The following is a 14205-nucleotide window of genomic DNA, read 5'->3' on the forward strand; positions in this document are numbered from 1 at the left end:
CCATCTTTCTGCTTTGCTTCTATTTTTAAATTTTGAGGAGAGGGGACCATAGCCATTGATGCTCAGGGGCTACTCTCATGCAGTGCTGCAGTGCTAGAGAGACATTAAGTCCCAGGGATCAAAGCTGGGATTCACACATGGAAAACGTGTGTTCTAGCCCTTTCAGCCATTTCTCTGGCCTTTGTTTTACTTCTAAAAACTGCCATGTGTCAAGCCTTTAGCCTGAGCTTTGCTTCTTCTTTAAAACAATTTCTCTATGGAGAAAGAAAAGAAAATGTCTGCTACAAAGGCAGGCAGTGGGGGATAGGCGGGGGAAGGATATAAGGGAAACTGGAGACTTTGGTGGTGGGAAATGTGTACTGGTAAAGTGTTGTATGTAGACTGTATGACTGAAACTCAATCTTGAACAATGTTGTAACTATATCTCTCACGATGATTCAATTAAAGAATTTATTTATTTTAAAAAATTTCTTTGGGGCTGTAGCAATATTACTGGAGGTAGCCAACTTGTCTTACATGCAGCCAACCTGAGTTCAATCCCCAGCATCCCCTATGGTACCCCTGAAACCCTGCCAAGAGTAATTACTGAGTGCAGAGCCAGGAGTAACCCTGGCTACATGTGCCCCCTAACCCTGCAAAATAAATAAAATAATCTCTTTGAGCCAGAAAAAGCTCGAGAGGAGCATGTGCTTTACCTTACAGAAAATGATTCAATCTAACGTACTACATGGATCCCCTAGCACTAACAACTGTGACTTCCAAGCACTGAGCCCGGAAGAGGCCCTAAACACTATTGAATATGCCCCACCAAAAAATATAAAAATAAAAACTAAATCTCTTCATAAGTAGCTTCATCCAGTCCCATGATGAGCTCACTGACATTTCTATTATCATTCTTCAAGTCCCTGAGAACCTCACTTTTCTATATCCAACTGCAAACCTGAATATCTAACCAGTGTGTCAAATACAAGCTAAGTAATCTCCTCACACTTGTACTTTACTCAGTCTTTGTCATCTAAGTAATCGGCTTCACCAGCTGCCCAGCTGCTTGGCCAAACACCTAGCAGTTATCTTTAATTCCTTGCTCTCTCATGCCACATTCTAACTCATTAACCAACATCCTTTTTGGTTTGGTTTGTTTTTTTGTTTTTGTTTTTTTGTTTGTTTTTGTGTGTGTGTGTGTGTGTGTGTATGTGTGTGTGTGTGTGTTTGTGTGTTATTTTGTGCCATTCCTGGCCGCACTCAGGTAGGTTATGCTTGGCTCTGTGCTCAGAAATCACTTTTGGCAGGCAGGCTTGGGGTACCATATGGGATGCTGGGGGATCAAACCCAGGTCCGTCCCAGGTCAGCAGTGTGCAAGGCAAATGCCCTACCACTGTGCTATCATACTCCAGGCTCCCAACCTTCTTTTTTGGACAATAGCTTCAAACTGTTCTAAACCTGAACACTCTCTTTATTCTCTTCTTCATTCTCTCTGTCATAATTGCAGCAGATAAGATCAGACCAGATCACAGGACAGTACCGTCTGGTAACTCTTAGTAGATCCATGTCATGTCACATGCTTTGACCAGTGGGGTCAACAGCAGACTGATACAAACTAAGGTTTAAAAATATTCTTACTGGTTTCTACTTCCTTTTTGGCTTCTTCACATTTGCCATGAAAAAAAATGATGCGATGACCCACAAATAAGCCCAGATTAGCCTAGAAAGGGATGTCAGAAAAACTTAGAGATCAGAGTTCTCTGTCATTTCATGGCTGACATTTTCAACATATAATTGAACATAAAGCATTTTACTTTAGCAAAGAACTAACCAGGAATGGAGAGACAGTCCACTAGACTAAGTGCATGTTTTGCAAGCAGAAGGACCTCTGAGGACTACCAGGCACAGAGCCAGGAGTAGCCCCCAAGTATCATCAGGAATAGAAAAAAAAAAAAAAAAAGAAAAGAAAAGAACTAGTTTATAGTTGGTTATATTACTCTACAAGTAATCTATCAAGCATTTTATTTTCATGTATTAAAATTAGTTGAGGGCCAGGGGAGATAGTGATATGGGTAGGGCACTTGCCTGCATGCAGCTGACCCCAGCTTGATCCCAGGCATCCCATATGGTCCCTTGGGCATCACCAGGAGTAATTCCTGAGCACAAGAGTAACCCCTGAGTATTACTGAGTACTACTCAAAAAAAAGTAAAAAAAGGGGCCGGGCGGTGGCGCTAAAGGTAAGGTGCCTGCCTTGCCTGCGCTAGCCTTGGACGGACCGCGGTTCGATCCCCCGGTGTCCCATATGGTCCCCCAAGCCAGGAGCAACTTCTGAGCACATAGCCAGGAGTAACCCCTGAGCGTTACCGGGTGTGGCCCAAAAACCAAAAAAAAAAAAAAAAAGTAAACAAACTAAAAAATAAAGGTAGTTTGCCATTTGGTTTTCATTTTTCCCATGGAAATGGATGAAATAAGAAACTAATGAAACCTTTGCAAACTGATGTGTTCTCATTTTCAACTATTGTTTGTGATCTGACTTTATGTTATCAGATTCCACACTTTAGTAAGTTTGCTGACTGAAAAAAATTTAAGTATAGTACTGTGAAAAAAATTAAAAGACCTGGGAGACCAGGTCTTGTGGTCAGAAACTGATAACTTGTGGTAAGTAAAAGAAAACTTGTTCTTGCTCTGAAGCAATATTATAGCTGGAAGGTGCCTGCCTTACACATGGCTGACTCGAGTTTAATAACTGGTACCCCAAATGGTCCAAGTCTCACCTGAGCACAGAGCCAGGCATAAGACTTGAGCACAGCCAGGTATGACTAAAAACCATGACACAAAACTGTTCTTACAGTCTTACTATGAATCTACATATACCTGTACATACAAATGTTTTTTTAATTTATAGTTTTGCAGTAAATATTTATATATCTATAATTTTATTACTTTTCCATGTATTTTATTAAAGTTTCATGTCATTTCCAGTGTCCCTTTTTATGTATATTTTTTACTTTACATTAGAAAATAAAACCTATGACAAATTGGTTATATAGTAAAAAATATCTGCATAGGATGAAAAAGATAGCTTAATCAGCTGAGAATATGCTTTACACACACACACACACACACACACACACACACAGAGAGAGAGGCCTAGATTTAATCCCAGTACAACACAGTCCCCCAAGAACCAGAAGTAGCCCAAGCACTAAACTAGGAGAAGCCTCTAAGCACTGCTAGATGGCCCATAAAACATTTCAGTAATTTGCTTATGGTAAAACTGCTATAGGTAAAATCAACATCCTGGCTAAGACCATCCTGTTCAGCCAATAGTCAGCTGGCCCCCAAACACAGAGAACCAGACATGTCCAGAACACTCCAAAGAGACCCAGAGGTTATCACAGATAAATCAACAAGTCCTCTCATGATCAACCAGCTCAGAACTACTAGGTATCTAAGCACAATTCCTTACTCCTGCATGCCACCACTTAAATAAAGGGATGTTTGTTCCATAGCATTGCTGTAGCAATAACTATATCACTCCCTTCACCTTGCAATATCCTCCTGATAAGTCTCACTATTTCCTTCCTTATCCTCTTAGAACCCTTTCACCACTCTTCAGTCAACACACTTTCTTCTCTTCTTTTTGGTTTTTGGGCTCTGTTCAGGGGATCATATGGAGTATTGGAGATTGAACACAGGTTGTCGCTTGCAAGGCAAGCACCTAACCTGCTGGACAATCTCTCCAGCCCCTCAACACACACTTTGAAAATGTGAAAGTAAATTCATATCCTTAGCCCTGCATAAACCTTCAGTGACTTCTTTTTTTTTGGGGGGGGGGCACACCCGGTGGTGCTCAGGGGTTACTCCTAGCTGTCTGCTCAGAAATAGCTCCTGGCAGGCACAGGGAACCATATGGGACACCGGGATTCGAACCAACCACCTTTGGTCCTGGATCGGCTGCTTGCAAGGCAAACACCGCTGTGCTATCTCTCCGGGCCCCTTCAGTGACTTCTTAATCTACAGTAACACCTACTTCTCCAGCCACATCTAGTATCACTCTCTCATGATCCATTTGCTTCATGGGGTGGTGGTAGGGAGTTAAATAGTTTTATTTAGGAAATAAGAAAGAGAAGAGAGAGATATTAAGGGAGAACTCCATGGAGTGAAATAAAGGAATTACATCCACACCACATGCATTGTCCCCCACAACTGGTAGGTGGGGGTGGGAAGAACCCCTAAGTACTGACTGGATATAGCTCCTGAGATCAAACAGGTGTGACCCACTCAAATAAAAAAAAAAAAATAGAGCTTCAAGGCTGGAGCAACAGTACAGCAAGTAGGGTGCTTGTCTTGCATAAAACTGACCTGGGATCAATCCCTGGAATCTCATATGATCCCTTGAGTACCACCAGGAATAATTCCTGAATACAGAGCCGGAAGGGAGGGAGGGAAGGAGGGAGGGAGGGAGGAGGAAGGAAGGAAGGAAGGAAGGAAGGAAGGAAGGAAGGAAGGAAGGAAGGAAGGAAGGAAGGAAGGAAGGAAGGAAGGAAGGAAGGAGAGGAGGGAGGGAGGGAGGGAGGGAGGGAGGGAGGGAGGGAGGGAGGGAGGGAGGGAGGGAAGGAAGGGAGGGAGGGAGGGAAGGAAGGAAGGAAGGACGGAAGGAAGGAAGGAAGGAAGGAAGGAAGGAAGGAAGGAAGGAAGGAAGGAAGGAAGGAAGGAAGGAAGGAAGGACGGAAGGAAGGAAGGAAGGAAGGAAGGAAGGAAGGAAGGAAGGAAGGAAGGAAGGAAGGAAGGAAGGAAGGAAGGAAGGAAGGAAGGAAGGAGGGAGGGAGGGAGGGAGGGAGGGAGGGAGGGAGGGAAGGAGGGAGGGAGGGAAGGAAGGAGGGAGGAAAGGGGAGGGAGGGAGGGAGAGAAGAGAGGGGAGGGGAGGGAGGGGAGAAGGGAAGGGAGGAAAGAGAGATACTTCTTAGATTTGCCATAAAAATTAAATATATATAAAGTATTGAGTGTGGGATATGAACCATATAATAATAGAGGTAACAGTGATGGTGGTGAAATCTCAATCCATCTTCCTTTTATTGATTAAATGATTGAATCGACATAATTCATTGACCTGTTGAATCTTCCTAACTCCTTTTCAATTTTTAGGTATTCAACTTTGCCCTTTCTTGCTAAAAATGCAATGGCAGAGAAATCAGAGGCAGAAGAGCTGAGTTCTGGCTCTGGTTGTGCCAATATCATACCAAGTGACCTTGGGTGAGTCATTAACGTCCCAAACCTAAAATGTACCTTGTCATCAGTTCTGTCCATGCCCAACAGTTAGCTGGTGTAGGGAAAATCCTGTGACCGAGTAGAGATACTGATGCAATGTAGAAACACTGAGGTGATATATTCATTGCAGCACTATTTACCATAGCAAGACTCTGGAAACAGCCAAGATACCCTTCAACAGACGAATGGCTAAAGAAACTGTGGTACATATACACAATGGAATATTATGCAGCTGTCAGGAGAGATGAAGTCATGAAATTTTCCTATACATGGATGTACATGGAATCTATTATGCTGAGTGAAATAAGTCAGAGAGATGTGTGCGACCCTCCGTGGCGAAGGAAGCCGCAGCGGCTGACTATGGCGGCTACCGCGGAGCAGTGGGGATTGGTGGAGATGGTTCAGGCTCTCTACGAGGATTAGAGTCAAAGGAGCACAGTAAAAACGGTGTTAAAGTGGCAATGGTTGTTTGCATAGGCCCACCAAAATATGAGAGGCATGGAAAGGAATAACCTTGGCCTAAATACAAAGAGATCCTACCCTTGAAGTTTCCTGGCATAAGAACAACTCTAGGCTCCAGGCAATTTATCGTCCAATCCAAGATATTGTCCGTAGTGCCAACACACTTTTCACACAGTCTCTGATGTTGGTATCATGTTTCTGTATGAAAGATCCTGGAATCTGCATATCCTACATTGAAGTCATGATGTGGAGCATCTTCTCGTTTCACCTCACCATTAAAGGGCAATGCAGGAAGCCCTGTCCTGGGTTACTCCTGGCTATGTGCTCAGAAGTCGCTCCTGGCTTGGGGGACCATATGGGATGCCGGGGGATCGAACCGCGGTCCGTCCAAGGCTAGCGCAGGCTCCTGCTTACCATTTTATTTTGGAAGGAATGCTGATACTCTGGATAATCAGACTTCTTTTTTCTAAAACTTACAAATTACAAGAACGATCTGACCTTACACTCAAGGAAAAGGAAGAATTAATTGAAGAGTGGCAACCAGAACCTCTTGTTGTTCCTGTTTCCAAAGACCATCCTGCTCTCAACTACAACATTGTTTCAGGGCCTCCAAGTCACAAAATTGTGGTGAATGGAAAAAAGTGTATAAACTTTGCCTCATTTAATTTTCTTGGATTGTTGGATAACCCTAGAGTCAAGGCAGCAGCTTTGACATCTCTAAAGAAGTATGGCGTGGGGACGTGCAGACCTCGAGGATTTTATGGCACATTTGATGTGCACTTGGATCTTGAGGACCGCCTGGCCAAATTCATGAAGACAGAAAAAGCCATTATCTACTCCTATGGATTTGCCACCATAGCCAGTGCTATTCCTGCCTACTCCAAGAGAGGGGACATTGTGTTTGTTTTTCCCAGGTCATGTAGAGTCCCCCATCTAGTTCAACTCTCAACACTGAGATGCATCCATGTTTTCTATGTATTTTTCAGAAAGAGATGTCATGGAATAGAGCTGCCTGCTTTGCCATTCAGAAAGGATTACAGGCATCACGAAGTGACATTAAGTTATTTAACCATAATGATATGGGTGACCTGGAGCGACTACTAAAAGAACAAGAGATCAAAGATCAAAAGTTGTAGTAGAAGATCTTACTGAGGAGGAAATAAGTGAAGTCCACTGGACAACACATCCAGTGAAATTGTCAGGAACAAACAATGAGATCAGACTGGCCACACCTCCAGACCAAACGCAGAATTCAGAGGTTGGCAGCCTCAAAGTATGCGACGATCTTGTAGTAGAAGATCTTACTGAGGAGGAAATAAGTGAAGTTCACTACGACCTAAGCCACACCAACAGAAAAAAAGAAATTCGGAGGAAAGAGAAAGGAAGAACAGAAGTAAAGAAGTAAGGAAATAAGCTTTAGAAATACAGCTTAAAAGAAGAGTTCATTCTGAATTATTTTCTAAAATATACCCTTCTCCCCCATCCTTGAACTTATTTTATCAACTTGGACTCTTCAGATTGCTAAATAAATAAAAGTTTTATTCAAAAAAAAAAAAAGAAAGAAATAAGTCAGAGAGAGAGAAAGATGCAGAATGGTCTCACTCATCTATGGGTTTTAAGAAAAATGAAAGACATTCTTGCAATAATAACTTTCAGACACAAAAGAGAAAAGAGCTGGAAGTTACAACTCATCTCATGAAGCTCACCACAAACAGGGATGAGTCTAGTTAGAGAAATAACTATGTTTTGAACTATCCTAATAATGAGAATGTACGAGGGAAATAGAAAACCTGTCTAGAGTACAGGCGGGGGTTGGGTGGGGAGGAGGAAGATTTGGGACATTGGTGATGGGAATGTTGCACTGGTGATGGGTGGTGTTCTTTACATGACTGAAACCCAAACACAATCATGTATGTAATAAAGTTGTTTAAATAAAAAAAGAGACTAGATGTCTATATGAAACATAGGTTCTCTAAATCAATAATAAAGTATGCCCTTCATTAATAAAAAAAAAAAAGAAAAGAAAAGAAAAGAAAAAGAGGTGAGGGACAGGCACCAATACCCAGAACCCAAAAGGAAATACCATAAAACCTTTATCCTCAGCTTCCCAAGCTACTTTCCAGAACACTCAGGCCCATCAGATGAGACTAGAAAATCATCTCCAAACCACAGGGACACTGGCTGGTTTCATCTTCCGTTATAGGAAAACTATGACCAACACAGGGCCCACACTACGATTGCATTATCTCCACAGGTATAGTATGTTTACTGCATGTTTGCTGAAGAAATGAATTAGCATATTCAGGGGGGAGTGCAGTTGTCCTTCTAGTGTCTGTATGCATATCTCGGTGCCTTTATTATGTGATCAGGCTCTGTGATTCACACAGAGTGCAGGTTTCCCAACCTTATTTGATCACAGAATTCATTCTCTCTCCCTTTGAACCTTACTAACATCTCCCACAGTGGTAGTAGTTCATAAAACACATCTAAAGCTTACATCACTTACACCATGCTGCCTCCTGAAATAAACATTATCTTACTCTTGACACACAAGTCATTAAAAGGTCAGGTAATCTGAGTCATATCTGGATGCCATTGTTTTCTCCCCACATCCTGCATCATCACCCGATCCTCTCTGGCTCTCCCTGGATCCTTGCTCTCACATCATTAGTCTGCTTGGCACACTTCCCCCACCCCTTTTTTTTTTTTTTTTGGTCCACTCTAGGCTTACTGTGCTCCTCCCTAAACTGCTTCAATCACTCCTCTTCTTTTGCAGTCAACCAAAGAAAGTTTCTACTGTAATCCTCATGATCAGTCTCTTGTCTAATATTTCAAAGGCTTTCATTCCCTTTATGACAGAAGTGGTTCATTCCCCTCATGAGCACAACATGATCCTCCTTACGATCACACCTTCATCTTCAGTAATGCAATCATGCCAAACGCAATCTGGGTGCCCTCTCCCACTTACTTCCAAGTGCACAGGCCAATAAACCCAACCATTCTTCCTGTGTCATGACATGACAATGGAACACATGCTTGGCTGCATGAGGCGCTGGCCAAGATCCCCAGGCCTGTCTCTCCACTTTTGCCTGAGTTGTTATCTCTTCTGGAAGACCACCTGTTGAAATCTACTTCATTTGTCAAGGCCCTGATCACAGGTCATCTCTTTAACAAAGCCTCCCTGACTTCCCATAGTTGAGTTGTGTCCCCTGAACAGGTACAGGAGCAAATAAGTGAGAACCTACACTATGAATGCAGAGATGGCAGCGTTGGGAGAGAAGCACATGAAGTGGTTGAATTTATCAGTGAAAATAACCAAATGGCTGATGGCCAAAAGGAGAGGCTGCTCTGTGCACCTGGGAGAAGCAGAGGGCGGCAGGAGAGGATTGCAGAGGAGAGAACTACAGGGAGGAGAACTCATATTCCAGCAGGTGGCCCGCGTGGGAGTGCAGATTCACAGCAGAACAAAGCTCTCAGAGGGTCATCCAGGGATTGGGTTAGGAAGTCAGGGGAAGTTGAGATTCCTAAGGGATCTGATCTCTGAGAAAACTGGGGATAAAATACTGAGGCTGGACCTCAGCTGGCAGACATCCCAGCTGGTGTCAGGGGCCAGATGAGTTCAGCAGTCAACAGTCTTTGATCTGCATTCAAAGACTAGGTGCTTAGTAATAGCCCTCCTGTCTATGTAGAGCAGACTTCTTTAATACTCCATCCTAGCACAGCCCCACTCCCTGCATAGGGGCTAAGCCAAAGGAGAACAATCTCCCTTTCCCTAGACAGGGTTTACAGGCCCAAAGGGAAGGTGTCAGAGGATGGTTCTTCAAGAGCACCTGTCTCAGTTTAATCCCCAATGTCCATCCTTGCCACTGCTGAGGTGCCACAACACACACTGCATTCGGTGCAGGTTCTGCAGTCGGAGTATGTAGCCCCAAAACCAAGCCTACAAGCACCACAACCAAAAGGGTGTAACTCCCAGGAAAGTCTGAGTGTAGTGTGTGAGCTCCACTTCTAAAAGATTGTGACCTTAGGAAATGCTGAATGTGAAAGGACCAGTCAAGCATGAGTATGACCCTCCCACTCTAGATCATCACATTGGCAATAAGGAGAAAGAAAGGGGGAAAACCCATAGGGGAGTAGGGTTTGGTTGGTGCTCAGGGTTTATTTGTCTATGCTCTATGCTCATTGGTCACTCTCAAGGTCAGTGCATAGGGGTCAGTCTAGGGCTGGTAGCATGCAACACGAGCACCCTATCTGCTGTGTTATCACTATGAACTCCAGGGAAATTTTTTATTTGTCTCTTTGTGTGCCACACCTGGCACATTCCTGGATATGGGGAGGGGGGTCATCACTTCCCAAAGATTAAACCAGGCTTACTGCATACAAAACCTGAGTTCAGCCATTTGAGTTCTCTCACTGGCCTCCCCAGAATTGCTGTTACTAGAGTGATATAGTCACCTGGAGTCCCTGATGGCAAATCACCCCATTTGCTGGGTGAAGCTGTTTACAGCTTACTCACCTTGGATGAGTAAGATATGGCACTGACCAAGGGAATCACACAGCATCATTTAATGCTTGGAACTAAGATGTGATAAACCATCCTGAGGCTTTTTGGTGATAAAGGCCCAGATATTCCTAGTGTAGCTGTGCTCTGTCTGCAACTAGTTCATTGCAATTGAAAGGCCTGGCCTCAGGTATAGACTTTTCAGATGAGTGTCTTGAGCTCCTTACCGCCCTTCTTTCCCTGCCCTTACATGTGCTTGTTGGTGCCATCTGTTGTATATGCTTTGCCGGAGGCCTTTGATTTTGTAATTTTAGTTCACTGCTTCTTCCCTTTTATTTTTTTTTTTTACTATTTTATTTTTTTTTAATGGGCCAGAGAGCTAAAACAACTCAGTGAAGGCTGGCTTTCCTAAAGCACAGCAGAAGTGATGGCTAGGTGATTTCTGCTTATCTGAAAACCATCAGCCCTTGGGCAGGTGAAGAATGTTCTCACAGGAGCTGTCAGTGAGTCAGAGCACCATGCCGAAACCACATGAATGAAAGCCAAAGAAGTCTTCCCAGAGGAAGGCCCTCTCGGCCAACAAACAGCACATACACTACACTATGAGTACTTGTCAGTCTGGTCCCAGTAACCAGAAAAGAAGTCAGAGCCAGGCACTTAAAACACAGCAGGGCTTGGGGGGCCGGGTAGGTGGCGCTGGAGGTAAGGTGTCTGCCTTGCAAGCGCCAGCCAAGGAAGGACCGCGGTTCGATCCCCCGGCGTCCCATATGGCCCCCCCAAGCCAGGGGCGATTTCTGAGCACATAGCCAGGAGTAACCCCTGAGCGTCAAACGGGTGGTGCCCAAAAAAACAAAAAAAAAAAAAAAAAAAAAAACACAGCAGGGCTTTGAAGTCAGACAGTACAGGTTCTCCACCCACCACACAAGGATACTGAGTGGGGAAGGTTGGGAAAATTCATTCACTTCTTATTGCCTCCACTTCCTCCTTGTAAAGTGAAGCTATTAGTCCCTAACACCTAAAGCTATATGGAAGGCTTCTATGGAATCACACACACCAATTGTAATCAATCAATTGTCACTGTCAGAGGCATGATACTACTTTTGGTGATTATCCTTATTAGGAACAAGAACATCCCTTGAAGGGTAAGCAGTGACTCGGTAAGAGAGAGTCATGGAAGTACTTGGGTTTAGCAGTCCTGGGCCAAGCATCATAAAGGGCAACTCAGGACACAGGACCAGAACCCAGGAGGCATGGAGAACAACTCAAATATACTAGTGTGGGAACAATGACTATGCATCAGGTCCTAGAGTCACAATTTCCCCCAAGAGACACAAGCAGGGCTCTCAGGGCTCTAAGGGTACTTTGACATCATTTTGGACCTAGGAGGTACTGCATGTAAAAGAAGGCAATGGAAACTTGCTGTGATGCCAGGAAAGCAAAGATGGGCTACTATACTTTTCACATGCCTTTGCACAAATAAGAATGTGTATCTTACCAAAACTGCCCCAGTAAATAAATCGACTAGATCTATAGTGTGAATGCCTTGTCAGATTTCTGCAAATCTGGTTGGTAAGCCAGGGCATTGATGGAGGAAGCAGATGGGGCCTGAAGAAGCTTAGAAGATGGGGTGTGGCTGGGGTCAGAGGATATCCCAGACCTTTGATGACAAAGCGCTTATACAGCTGCATCCCTCAGTCTGGCTGTCCATTACCACCAATAATGACTGAACATTTGCAATGTGGCCAGTACAGATGAGGAACTAAATTTCATGAATTTTCATTAAAATTTAAAACTAAAGCAGTGTGAAATATCTTTTCATGAACTGTAACTATAACTTTAACTATAACTAACCTATACTGGAGCAATAGCAGAGCAGGTGGAGGGTTTACCTTGCATGTGGTCAACTCAGGCTTGATTCCTGACATCCCATATGGTTCACCGAGTCTGCCAGTAGTGATTCCTGGGTGCAGAGCCAGAAATAACCCCTGAGCACTAATGGGTATGGGCCCCCCTTAAAAAAAAAAACTATTATAAGTTTGATGTTTGGTAGGACTACATTTCACTTTTTGCACCATTCTGCATAAGGTATGGTGTTGTGTTGTGCTGTATTAAGTTATGCTAAGTTGTACTGAGTTGTATCAAGTTGTGTCACATTGTATTCACTTGACTTGTATTGTGTTAAATTGAATTATGTTGTGTGAATTGTATTACATTGTGTTGTTGATTTAACTTTTTGATTGTAAAAAATGTAAAAATAAACACATAAAAAATAAGCTATTTTGGGCCCGGAGAGATAGCACAGCAGTGTTTGCCTTGCAAGCAGCCGATCCAGGACCAAAGATGGTTGGTTAGAATCCCAGTGTCCCATATGGTCCCCCGTGCCTGCCAGGAGCTATTTCTGAGCAGACAGCCAGGAGTAACCCCTGAGCACTGCCGGGTGTGGCCCAAAAACAAAACAAAACAAAACAAAAAAAAGCTATTTTGTATTATAATTTACTATGGTATTTGGTATCAGCAAATATGAAGCTCATAAGTTATAGATAGTTTTTAGTATAACATGACATAAATAATTTTCAGTATAATGTGGATAATTTTTATTATGACATGATAGCATGCATAGTTTTTAGTATAGTGACATGATACAATTATAATATTTTCACATACTGAGCTAAACAAAATAAACTAATAAGTTAATTTTACCTGTTTAGTGTTTTCTTTTTAATGAAGCTACTAGAAAATTATCAACGCTTTAACTGAAAAATTCTCTAATGATACTGCTATAACATCAGTTGAAAAGGAACTGGAGAGATACTCAAGGACTAAGCACATGCCATACATGCAGGAGACCTAAATTCAATCCCAAGCACTACATGGTCCCCAAGCACAACCAGAAATAACCCCTGAGCACAGAGCTAGGAGTCTCCCCCAAAACCAAAAGCAAAACAAATTAAAATTTAAATAAAGACCCTTATGGATCTATAGAATTTAAGATCCCTGTCACCACAAAAATGTTTTAGAGTTATTCATATGTATAGCTATGTACATATATGATAAAATACTGTTCTATCAGTAAAAATGAGGATAACTAGCCCAGAGGACTAAAACAAGGGTGTAGAGCAGGGTCCACAAACTTTTTAAACAGGGGGCCACTTCACTGCCCCTCAGACCATTGGAGGGCCAGAATAAAGTCTTAAAAAAAAGACTATAAACAAATTTCTATGCACACTGCACATGTCTTATTTTAAAGTAAAAAAGAGGGGGACAAATACAATATTAAAAATGAAGAACAAGTAAAGTTAAGTGGACAAACTTAGCAGTATTCCAATGGGAACTATGGGTCTGCTTTTGGAGGACCCCTGCCTGAGACTGAGAGGAGGAGCTGAGAGACAGAGAGAATGAGGAGAGTGGGAGGGTGTGGGGCAAATCCTTCATATGTGCACAGCGGGCCCAGGAAGATCTGGCTGCTAAGCAGGACAAGCAGTGGCAGCAAAAACACCCAGCAGGCCAGAAAAATGTCCTCGATGGGTCGCATGAGGCCTGTGAGCTGTAGTTTTAGGACCCCTAATGTACGGCATTAGTCTTGGAATTATGGGATTATGGAAATCCCCCATGTCACCCACAAATGCCAAGCACAATTCTGCCAGCTGCCAACTCTGCTATCTGCCATCTCAACTGCCACAAGCCAGCTCTGACCACACCATAGACGTGTGGGTGAGCACCACCACAGCCCAGAATTGTGATCCTGGTGTACACTGTGTGAACACCACAATCACTTGTGAACCTCAACTGAATGCAACTTCCAGCAAACACATGGAAAAGAGTCATAACTTATGGGGCACACATCTCAACGAACACAGCAGCCAAGTGTGTGTGCACCACACCAGATCTACTACTCTCAGAGAGCACCAAGGGATGTGTGTGACCCAGGACATAGCAATAGCAGCAACAGTGAGGAGAATAAGGAGTGAGAGATCAGGGAAAAATGAGG

General features: G+C 43.3%; 2 protein-coding genes across 2 annotated transcripts in view; one reads left to right on the top strand and one right to left on the bottom strand.

Moving 5' to 3' along the window:
- The window catches only part of TEC (tec protein tyrosine kinase), a 143412-nt gene that overhangs the window by 108266 nt on the left and 20941 nt on the right, over positions 1 to 14205 (bottom strand). The gene's annotated exons all lie outside the window — the stretch shown is intronic.
- On the top strand, positions 3345 to 6852 carry LOC126032126 (serine palmitoyltransferase 1-like). The gene is made up of 4 exons (XM_049789831.1): positions 3345 to 3430; positions 5132 to 5239; positions 6136 to 6613; positions 6709 to 6852. The coding sequence occupies exons 1-4, from the start codon at positions 3345 to 3347 to the stop codon at positions 6850 to 6852; spliced, it is 816 nt and encodes a 271-aa protein (XP_049645788.1).

Source organism: Suncus etruscus, chromosome 16 (assembly GCF_024139225.1).
Source record: "Suncus etruscus isolate mSunEtr1 chromosome 16, mSunEtr1.pri.cur, whole genome shotgun sequence".
Classification (NCBI taxonomy): domain Eukaryota; kingdom Metazoa; phylum Chordata; class Mammalia; order Eulipotyphla; family Soricidae; genus Suncus; species Suncus etruscus.

Excerpts from the sequence above, each read along its gene's own strand:
- LOC126032126 (XM_049789831.1), top strand. The coding sequence starts at position 3,345 with ATGTCCAGAACACTCCAAAGAGACCCAGAGGTTATCACAGATAAATCA. Across the intron at positions 3,431-5,131 it reads AACCAGCTCAGAACTACTAG|GTATTCAACTTTGCCCTTTC; the intron begins GTATCTAAGCAC and ends TTCAATTTTTAG. Across the intron at positions 5,240-6,135 it reads ATCATACCAAGTGACCTTGG|TATTTTGGAAGGAATGCTGA; the intron begins GTGAGTCATTAA and ends TGCTTACCATTT.